Below are 11,643 nucleotides of genomic sequence, written 5' to 3'. Positions count from 1 at the left end.
TATAGAGTAGGAGGGAAACTGAGGGAAGGGAGAGGGAAATAAGAGGGTCAGTGAAGTATGGAGAGGGAAGCCGAGAAAAGATAGGACAAACAGTAGACTCGGGGTCAAAGGTCAGCAAAGCCCTGGTAGCAGCAGGTAAGGTTCAGCTTGAATGTTGTTGTTGGTAGGAAAGCTATGGCACTAAGAGCAGTAAAAGCAACAAAGTGAGAACTTACTAAATACCCACGTGTGCCCTATGTGTCCCTGCCGCAGTCTTCCTGGTAGGTCATAGGGGGTGGGCGTGCAGCTCATTCTTGGACTACAAGAGGAAGGACAATAATGTCCCTGTCACTCCTGTACAGCAGTGTGTTTCATATGTGCCATGATGGCCTGGCTGCAGGAAGGGCTCACAGATGTCCAGGGGACAGGATAGCCAGACAGATTGTTGTATTAAGTCACTGAGATGTGGCTGTCTGACTCTTACAGTCGGTAATGCTCCTTGCTCTAATGTGCTGTTATAATTAACCGTCTGACTCTGGCTCATCATTCATTGCGCTTGTCCATGAAAATAACAGTGGTACCCGACTCACGTGGTTACTTGCAGATTATATAGCAAAGAGTCCTTTGTTAGGTACAAAGTACTCCGTCTATAATATCTACTAGATGAGCAGCAGCCAGGCCAGGTAAATGTGAAGAGAGGAGGGCGGGGCTGATCTAAGAAGATACTGTGGGACATGGAAACAAAAGGGACATGGGCACATGAAGAAACAGTATTAAGAAGATAGACTTCTCTGGGAGCAGAGGTTTCAGTGCTCTTGGAGTGGAAACCCTTTCCATATTAACTCCAGAGGTAGAGAGAAGACCACGGGGGCTGCTGGAGCGCTTGTGGTGAAGGGAGATGTTATACAACAGTTTGTTAAGAGCCACAAATGTGGTATATAACATAGCATGTGGTAATGCTCCTGCATCTCTCTCCACACACCCCCTTTTTAAAGCTTTTCATACAGGTTTATATGTCCAACTCTCAACCCACAAACCCTCTACACAACAAGATTGCATCAAATAGACAAAGATACAAACTGCCTTTTTATATGAGATACTAGACCTGTAAAATCCTTAATGTTCATAGCTATTTAAGGCCAATTAATCCCACCTGGGTCTAGCTGGTCCTTGGTAAGCTCCAAGTTGCCAGGATCTTCCTCCCTCCATTGTCTGACCTCCTCTGACACCTTTTCTTTTTAAAGATTGTTTTGATTTAACAAGTACAAAAGATGTTTTGAGACCCTTTTGAGTGCTACAATCCTATGCCTTCTTAAAAACAAAATCGAATAGTTTATTCTAGGGAAACCAGCTGTCTTAAGTTCCTCCTCGTCAGTGGTGGCTACAGAAAAAATGTTTAGGAGGGGCTAGGGGTTGTTAGTGTGTATCAACCTGAATTTGTACATTACTTTTTTTTTTTTTTTTTTGGCCTGAGAAAATACTTTCTAAGGGAAGAAAGGGGAAATGGGAGGAGGGAGGACTCGTGTCCTAACAAAGCTGTGGCTGAATTCTAGAGGTGATGATTACTAGCTTGATTCGGTCCATTCTTTCAACAAATGTTTTACAGAGTCCCATATGTGCTTCAAATACAGAGATGAAAAACGCTGCTGTTTCCACAAGGGCTCCGGGGAGCACTGAGGAGCTGGGTAATTCCTAAGTCCTCTGAATACTCAACAGCCACAGCCAGCCACAATTGATTGTTGTGGCCTAGTGGTGACAGTTACAGGGACCCTCCAGTTTCATTTCATTTACTTATTCTAAAAAGAGTCCAGGTTTACAATCGGTGTGCTTTAGTACATGGGCCTTTCCTATGGTCGTCGGCAATATTAGAGTCTACTAAGACCCCTGCCCACTACCCTGAACAGCTCTTTGTTCACTGCAACTTCAAAGTCCTTTCTGGACAGTCTAGCCATCACAGCTCTGCCAAGATAACCCGGGAATCTTTTCTGCCTGTCCATAGAAACCCAGTTTGTATCTCTCCCAGGCAACGATCCCCAGTTACAAAATGATCAAACCTGGACCAGCTATATGTATTTAGTCATCTAAAAATAGCTATCACTCAGGACTGGCTGAAAACCAGACCCCACCCAATTGCAAAACTACCACCAAGTGAGCACACCAGGATACGTTTGCCCTGATGTTGGCGTACCAGTCACTGACATTTGGAGGCGGAGCTGGACTCACCCAGACTGTGTGGTGTTTTCAGAGTCTTTTAGGAAGCTCTAAAGGTGCACTCACCATGGGAATCTCAACCTAGAGCGCACGTGCCCAAAGACTGCTAGGCTACAGGGACCCCCCCCCCCCCCCAGGGTCCAAAAAGCGAAGGCCATCAGTTCTGCTCCAGGCTCTGTATTTAGCACCAGCGGGCGAGGTAGACTTGGGTGTGAGCACCCAGTCGCTAACTAGCTTCTTGTGTGGACCTGGCTCAAGTACCCCCAACAGTGTCTGAATGGAGACCTAACCTCCTGTTTCCACCCCGCCCTCAGTGTGACCACTTTTGATCCCGCCTCAGACAAAGCCAATCCAACTTCTGCAGGAAGAATAAGGGGATCAGGTTGCTCTCTCGCATTCCCCCTCCCCCTTACCGCGGCTCCCCTTCCCCACGTGACTCTCTGGAATCTTTGCCAAAGCTCAGAGTCTCTGAGTCCATTTTCACACCCAGCAAAGGAGAGAGGAAGGAGGCGAGAGAGGCGGAGGAAGCCCGTGTGCTTTAAATGCGGGGATCCGCTCCGGGACTTATCTTGTGCGTTTCCAGGCCCCTCATCTGAGGAGCACTGAGTTCAGAGGCGTCTTTTCCAGCCCCTCTCTTTCCTCGTGCATCTCCAATTATGGCTCCACCTCCTCTTGGGTAATCGCACCTCCGCCCTGCAACGCAGCTCGGGGGTGCACGGTGCTGGGAGGAGGGCGTCGGTGTGGAGCAAGCCGCGCCCCCCCAGCACTCCTCCTCTTGGCGAGGGGCGGGGGCGAGAAAGTAGCAGCAGCGCCCCCGGTGCCGCCTTCCTCGTGGAGCTCTGGAAGCGCCAGCAGCAGCCGGGTGGCGTGGTGCGGTGCGGCTGCAGCGCCCCCGAGTCCCGGAGCTCCTGCAGGGCCGCACAAAGTTTGCAGCCAGCGGCCCTGCACCGCCGAGCTCCCAGAGCGCGGCTGTGGCCCGGCCGGGCGTGTTCGGGGCGACCCTCCTCGGCCGATGCTACACGGACAGACGGGGGCGTGCCGAGAGAACTTTGAAAAGCTGCCGAGGAGGAACCTGCGCCTGCAGCTCGCCAGTCGGGGACCTCCAGAGGCACTGGTCTAGCCCGGAGGCAATGCTGTGGGATCCCTGCAGTCGCTGACCTGCAACTTTCAGGCTAGACTTGGCGCCGGTCTGAGCTTTGCCTCCTCCTCGCAGGCTCGGCTCCCGTTGGTGGCCGCTCTGCCGGAGAGCGGAGCGAGCCTCGGGGCTGACTGAGGGTTGCTGTCGGCGGCATCCTCCGGTCCACCCGGCCAACCTTGGCCGAGCAGCCCGCGCTTCCCCACTGTCTGCGGGTCCCCGCACCCGGCGCCGCAGCCCGGGATTTGGCGGAGAGCAGGTTCTTGGATGCTGAAGGCTGGGCTCCTCCTGCGAGAGTGCCGCGGCGGCGATGGGTGTCCTCAAAGCGTGGCTCGGGGTGGCCCTAGCGCTGGCGGAATTTGCAGTATTGCCTCATTGCGAAGGTAAAAAGAGCGGAACCCCGTGTGTGTGTGTGTGTGTGTGTGTGTGTGTGTGTGTGTGTGTGTGTGTGTGTGTGTTCGTGCAGTTTAAAGGACTCAGCCGGGTTTAGTGTTGTGGGTTGTTGGGTGGAAGTTTTAATTTGAGGCGAGAGGTGGACATGGTGTGGGTTTTTCTCCCGGCTGAAATCCCCATTCCTGGTTTCTCTTGCGGTCAAATCTCTGCCCGGCCACGGCCTCCTCTTTGCTTTTGGGGGGAAGGTGGCCTCTTGAGGTGACATTTCTGAACATGGTTGGATCTTCCTTCCACTTCAACCCTACTTCTCAAGGAAAAGCAGCTACTCAGAACGTAGGTGAGAAGCGAGCAGTTTGCTCTCAATCCTCACCTAAGCCCCACTGTTCTCTTTTGCTTTCCTCGCCCCAATAAGTGTCCCCCTTAAAGACCACTTAAGATTTTATAAGTAGTAGGTTCGAGTGCTCCGGATGTTGAGGTTTCAGTTGCAATGAAATAAATCTTACTCGGTACCGAGAGCACGAGGCTGCCTGCTTCTCAAGGAACAAAAAGTGGTCCACGAGAGTGCATGCGCTTCTCTTCTCCTGGGTTTTCATTGGGGGCTCCAGCCCACTTCTTCAAGAGCTTGGGGAAGAGAAAGTAGACTTAAGTGTTGTCACCAGGAGAGCACATGCAATCGGCTCAGATAATAAATCAGTAAATTAATAGTTTGTGTGTGAGAGAGAGAGTGTGTGACATGTTGAGTCTGGTACCGCTTCCCCCACATCCCCCAGGCATGCCGTGAGCTCTCACCTGCTCAGAGGCCGCGGGGGACAGTGGCTGGGTTAGCACTTGCAGAGGGGGAAGGGAGTAGCGGGCTGGGAGAGGGAGGACTTTATCCATGTCTAGGCGCTCTCTCTGTTTCCATTCCCGGCTCCATTCATTATTCACCCAACTGCAGGAAGAGTTCACCTGCCCAGTCGCAAATCATTTAGGCAGGGGTGTGCACGGGTCGCCTTCCCCCCCCCCCCCCGCACCATAGGCGCTGAGTGGGGGCAGCTGGAGGTTGTAGGAGGGTAAAAACCTAAGGTGGACTTCCAGTCTTAAGAGCAGTGGTACCTCTCTTCCTTACCATTTTTTTTTCTCTTAGTAAACAGCCTGGTCTTGGAAACCCACGCGCGGATTTCCCGACAGGTTTAGGCACCACCTTCTCACACTGTCGTGGGAATTATGTCAAAAAGATACTATTTCCAGGAAAAGCACGCCTGCGGAGCTGTGCAGCTTTTTTTTTCAAACTGTGGACAACCTCTTTTTAAAAAAAAATTGTGTGTGTGCATGGTTTTTGTATACTTAAAAAAAAAAAACTAGTAAGGTTTAATTATAGTAATTAACCAGATGGGAGCGTCAACCTGGCTCCTCAAACTTCAGCTCAGAGCTTAGAAAAATTACAGTTACACTTGGTGGCAGTTTCTTATTTAAAAGTTATATCCCAACAACACAGAGAATATGCTATCACTCCTAGATTGCTCACCAGGGGGCAGTTGGAGCGGTGCTGTTTCTCAGAAGCAAGTCTCTTGAAATGACAAAAGTCATTATTATTAAGAGGCTACGGGGTGTGCTCTTTGGAGGGTTGGTAGATATAGCTGGAAAAGTCTGTGCGTGCATGTGTGTGTGTGTGTGTGTTCTCGTTCAATGATTTGTTGGAGAACTTGGCATCTATTTTAGTCCGAGAACTCCCAGCCAACCCACGATGCTTGGCTCAGGATGAGCGAACACAGACAGCTACTGGTCACATACTATTTCCCTGTACAATGCTGAGTAGTTTACATACCATATCTCATTTAATTATTTAATCATGTGATGATGGTCTCACAATATAAATCAGCCATGCTCTGATGCCGCTGTTCCTTTGGGCCAGTCAAGGCTCTTCGTAAAGAGATCGACGTGGAAAACATGTGGACTTTAGAGAGTCCCTCAAGTGCTGTTACTCACCCAGGAAATACTTTTTAAAAACAGCCATCTATACACGCTTTGCTGGACGGGCCATATCGTCATACCTTGGCCTGCCAGCCCATGGGAGGAGGTCTTACTGCTTTCTTCTTTGTGAACAACAGGGCATGCAGTACACCAGTTAATTCTACAGTTACTTTAGTGAGTCTGTTCTCAGTGGCTGGTGAGCTAAGAGCAGCTCCAGTAGCTCCAATGTCTCCAGCCTGGCTCTTAGCACTGAAGCTAGAGTTCTCAAGCACACCGATCAGAAGAGGGAATGCCAAATAGCATTCTTTCCAATTAACTTAAATAGATCAGCGCCCATGATGAACCAGCTGACCTCAAATGAACCATCTAACTAAATGAAGGAGGTATTGTGTAGTAGTAGCTTTAAATATGCTTTCTAATTATGAGAGAGAGACAGACAGACAGAGACCCTGTGTGTGTGTGTGTGTGTGTGAGAGAGAGAGAGAGAGATAAATTTTCCCAAGGCCCTGGGTTCAACACTCAGCATGCTGAGACTTTCGGGTTCTAAATTTTTATCTTATTTATCAAGAGAAAGATGAATTTTTATAACAGAGTTGTTGGTAGTGTTATTGTATATTGCCTCAAGATTGCTAAGCTGATAAACTGTGATTTGAGGGCTTAATAAAATCAAACAGTCACAGGGAAGCTTCAAGCATGGCTGCTTCCCGAATCAGAGAAACTGGAACAGCATTTTCTGGAGACTCATTATGAGTGATGCTCACATGTGGAAATTATGGGAGTTTAAACCAGAGAGACTCCTGGTATGGACTTGGGAAATACCACTGGAGAGCTGAGCCCTAGTTTGGGTCTCATTACTGCTTCCCACCCCATGACTTCAGCTAATCCTACAATTGCCCTAGTTTCTCCTGTACCTATTATTAATAGTACAGTGGAGAGGACCATCTGATTGGGAATTTGTTTTATTACAATTTTGGTTTTGTGTTTGGCCAGAGAGTTCCTTTGGTGAGGCATTCTGTGCTTGAAACTCGGACTGCATTGGAGAAGGACTGCATTGCTGGACAAACAGCCTTCCTCCATCTTTTGTTATATAAACCTTCATTGAGAGCTCTTATGCTATGTTAGGCTGGGTGGGATTTGGGACCTATCTTAGTCAGGGTTTCTATTCCTGCACAAACATCATGAAGCAAGTTGGGGAGAAAAGGGTTTATTCAGCTTACACTTCCATATTGCTGTTCATCACCAAAGGAAGTCAGGACTGGAACTCAAGCAGGTCAGGAAGCAGGAGCTGATGCAGAGGCCATGGAGGGATGTTACTTACTGGCTTGCTCCCCTGGCTTGCTCAGCCTGCTTTCTTATAGAACCCAGGTCTACCAGCCCAGGGATGGCACCACCCACAATATGCTGGACCCTCCCCCCTTGATCACTAGTTGAGAAAATGCCTTACAGCTGGATCTCATGGAGGCATTTCCTCAACTGAGGCTCCTTTCTCTGTGATAACTCCAGCTTGTGTCAAGTTGACACAAAACCAGCTAGTACAGGACCTCTGACATCTTTAGGAACAAGCAAAACATCCCTTACATGTCAGACTTGTCTTCAAAGGTATTTATATATCCCCAAATTTTAATATTGGTGAGAGAGCAGTAGAGCTTTTGTGGCCCTTCTTGGGCCTCTCAGGATTGAGTTTATAGGCTCCAGTTGATTGATACTGACTGCAACTTTGCAGGCTTTGGTTTTCATCACCTTTTACAAACCGATATAGATACATGATGTATTATCATAGGTTCTTGTTTCTAATATACTGCTTTCCCACTCCCCTCTGGGATTAGATTTTGCGAATCACCTTCCCCATAGACATCCAGGAGTAGGGACACAGCCATCCATAATCACTGTTATGGACTTGGGTGGCAACCTCACTGAATTTTACTCGGGCACAAGTAGCCATAAAACATTCCATCACATGGGCTCAGAAGAGGGGAGGGACCACCGCACTGCCAAGCTGGAGCCTCTTGCCAAATCTTAAGGTAGTTCAGAAACAGTTGGATACAGGCTTATCATGGTGCTCTGTGTGTGAAACAGCAATATGCCCCATTGTAGAAATTAAGATCCTACAGTTCGTGCCCTGAAACTAGAGATTGCCTTAGTTTGAGAACTTCAGCTCCAACTATGCCCTTTACCCCATCGTTTTCCTGTCAAGAAAGCCTATTTCTCCTTCTAGGTCTCTACCATTTCTAACAGTTCACTGAAAGGTGTACTTAAGTTCATCTAAATCCATCAAGTTCAAACTGTAGACCCACAGGGTGGTTTTAGTTCTCCAAAGAACAAGTACTATGAGTAGAGGGAGTGGCTGTGTTTTCCATATGAAGTAACTGGACGGAACAAAGGCCTCTCTGCCTCTCTTGTGCCAGGAGATGCTCTCAGCACCCCCTGCCAGAAAACATAACAGCTTCGTCTGTTGGTGGGTGTGCAGCCTGCCATAGTGTGGAAGAAATACGCTTGCTCTGGAAGGCCTTGTCTGGCTGTGGGTGATGATAAATGTTTGATGGGACTGGGCATCATATTGGAATGCTTTATTTTCTCTAGAGAGGAGAATGGAGGTTTTGGAAAGCGTGTTAATGGAGACTCACATAGGCAGTGGCCTTCTGGGCAGCACTGTTCGTTTTAGGGAAGCCCTCAGAGGGCAAAGCTTATTTCTTTTGGAATTGCACATCACGGAATAACCCAAATTGAGTTGTTTCTTTTCCTAATGATAGAATTTATCAGCTACATATTGTTTGACTTGGGTCTGTCCCAGATGTTTGGCTTAAACAAGTACTCACGTAGAGGCATTCTTGAGGCTGCTGGGCAGTTTTGTTTTGCAGGGAGTTTATAGGTTCTGACCAGACTCCCCCAAATAGGCTTTGCTATGGTGGTTTGCTTCTTTCGGGAGGTGCTGGATTTTCTTACTAGCATCGAAGAGAAGCTCATCTTGCAAGACAACATTATGGAGACAAAAACTAAGACTACAGTTGAATACCCTGTAATGATGGGATGGACAGTGTTACCTTGGCTCTAGGTGACACTGTTGGTGTCTGAGTTTGTGCCATTGCACTGTGATGTCCACACGACAAGGACAGCACGGGATGATGAGCATTTCCTGGAAAGTTGCCTTATACAGCTGTATGGGAAGATGGCCCTATTCTATAGGATAACTAGTGCCTTTTCCCTAAAAGTTGAACTTTCTTAGATTATTTTAAAGGTTATACACACTTGAAAATACATGGTAAATGCATACAATTTTATCTGTCAATTTAGAGAAAACCTGAATATGTCACAGATATTCATATGTTTAGTCATTTGGACATTCATAGTCTGAAAAGATAATTCAATTTTGTTACATTGTACCTAAGTGGTGATTATCTTCATTATAATTTAAAAAATTATTATAATTTTATGCTTATAATAAGCATCAGAAATAAGTAAATGTATGTTTAAGTAACTTAGAAATCAAATCGTAGGCACGAAAGTAAAAGTTGACTGAGTGGGAAGACAATGGGGACCAGTGAGGGAGGGGTAAGAGATGTCAGTAGGCAGTGCAGTGATCAGGGTATGTAATATGCACATGCAAAAATGTCGTCAAGGAGTTCATTATTTTGAATGGCAAAAATGGTGCTGATAACATTTTAAAGCCGTATTGCTTATTTGAGAAACAGTTCAGTTGGAAAACCCTTGTCATGCCAACAGACTTAAATTCAGTACCCAGGACTCTATGCTTGCAGTCCTAGTGCTAGGAAGGTGGAGACAGTCACTCAGCCATACCTGCTTCCAAGTTCCAGTCAGGGTTGAGATCCTGTTTTAAAGCACAAGATAGAAGGTAACCATGTAATGGTACCTACACCTGAGGTTGAACTTTGCTCTCCACACACACACACACACACACACACACACACACACACACACACACACACACATATCACACAGACACAGACATACACACACACATGCATCACACCACATACACACACATATGTATCATACACAGATGCACACAGACACACACACATATGCATCACACACATATGCATCACACTACAGACACACACATATGTATCATACACAGATGCACACAGACACACACACATATGCATCACACACATATGCATCACACTACAGACACACACATATGTATCATACACAGATGCACACAGACACACATATGCATCACACACACACACTGATTTAAAAACTGAATTGTTGAGGTATATATTTCTTGTAGATATTCGTGATTGTTTAATATTTATACATACATGTATCTACTTTCTTCCAACATATAGATTGGAAATACTGTGTCTTCAGAACAAAGTTTCTTAAAAATAGGTCAGTTAAGATGAATTTCTCCTCAAGTTTTTATCGCAAGTTTTTCTTATTTGAAATGTCAAGGACATAAAAGTCATTTCAGTGAGTTTGCCCGTAGAGATCTTTTATTCAAACCCAGTGTAAACAGTCATCTCATTTTCTTTAAAGATTGTTAGATCTATGATTGACAGGGAAGGTAGGCCAGCCATTGCTGCCAAGCTAGCCTTTGTGGGGCCTGCTGGGAAACAGCACTGTACTAAACCTGTCCACCCCTCCTTGGAAATCAGCTGCGCCCTGCCATGATATGCCTTGTTGTGTTTCATTTGCTGAGCGTGGCCGGTAGCACACTGCGCCCCTGCTTTGAGGTTAAATAGCACCTGTTGTGCTGTTCAAGAATCGCTGGAGAACGTGTGCACGTCTTAAAATTAGGATTGCAATTTTATGCAATTCAGAGTGTAAGCTCCCTCCACCTCTGCCAATGCAGTCAAATTCTGCCCTCTTCTGCCTTTAGAACAGATCATCCTTTGCTTTTTTTAATTTGGTGTCTAATGACTGGAAAAATATAAAGACGTATTAGTTCCATCAAGGGAAAATGTGGAGTGGGAAGAATTTGGAGGTCAGGGGCTCAATAGAAGGCTGCTCTTCAAATAGTTTTACAACTATGCCGGTGGTTCTCAACCTGTGGGTCGAAACCCCCTTGGGAGGTCACTTATCAGAAACCCTACATATCCTATATTTATGTGACAATTTATTAGAGTAGCAAAGTCACAGTTATGGAGTAGCAACAAAATTTTATGACTGGGATCACCACAGCAGGGAACTGGGTTAAAGGGTCGCAGCTTTAGGAAGGTTGAGAACCTGATTTCTGTACCCCACACAGTGGCTTATGCTCCCCAGCGACAGACGTACTACAGGAAAGACATGAAACGAGTGTTTTTGTGTTATATGGTAAGTTGGTGAAAGCTTACTATGGGGACAGGTGGCAGAGAACTTCCAAGTAGAGGCGATCCCTTTCCTGAGCTGGTACTGATGCTATTCGGCAAGGGTACCATTTCCCATCCTTAGCAAGAATGTCATGTGCAGGGGTCGTTGTGGTGTTCCCCAGAAGCTGAGGCAAGAGGATTGCAAGTTGTAAGTCAGATTGAGCTACATAGCTCAAGACATGACCTACATGTCTCAAGACAGACAAACATGAATCAACCAGGCAAACAAGCAGGCAGCAAAGAGTAAATAAAAATAGAATGCCACAGGGAAGTCTGAAGAATGGGTCGGCAAAAAGTAATTCAGGCAGGAAGGGCTGAGTTTAAGGAGAAGGAATGTTGTCCTAAGGGTGGGCTCAAGCTCAAAACTCCCGAGTAGACTGAATGCAGCTCCATAGGAACTGAAGATGAAGGAAACTTGAGCCATGAAAATTATTATGGAATAAGTTAGCCCCTTGAATTGATCTGGAGAGTTTAGGTAGCAAAGTCTGGAACTTTGGATAGGTAAATTGGGATTTGATTATGAAAGCATTTGTGATAGATCAGAAGAATAATAGCATTGCATTTAGACTATGTCACTAAAATTACATTTTTTTAAAATTAAAAATATAATTTATCACTTTCCTCCATTCCCCTTTCTTCCTCCAACTGTTCCTCTCA

At 46.4% G+C, this 11,643-nt stretch overlaps 1 protein-coding gene across 1 annotated transcript in view; it reads left to right on the top strand.

Moving 5' to 3' along the window:
* Positions 1 to 3,620: 3,620 nt before the first annotated feature.
* FRAS1 (Fraser extracellular matrix complex subunit 1) overlaps positions 3,621 to 11,643 on the top strand; it is a gene marked incomplete at its 3' end in the record, with an annotated part of 385,808 nt that continues 377,785 nt past the window's right edge. The window contains exon 1 of the mRNA XM_080924732.1: positions 3,621 to 3,708. Coding sequence (XP_080780858.1) covers positions 3,636 to 3,708 — 73 coding nt within the window. The 5' untranslated portion in view covers positions 3,621 to 3,635. The remainder of the gene's footprint in view (positions 3,709 to 11,643) is intronic.

The sequence above is a fragment of the Micromys minutus genome, assembly GCF_963924665.1.
Source record: "Micromys minutus genome assembly, chromosome: 11".
NCBI lineage: Eukaryota > Metazoa > Chordata > Mammalia > Rodentia > Muridae > Micromys > Micromys minutus.
Note: the sequence above shows the minus strand (reverse complement) of the source record. Positions and strands in the feature narration are given on the sequence as shown.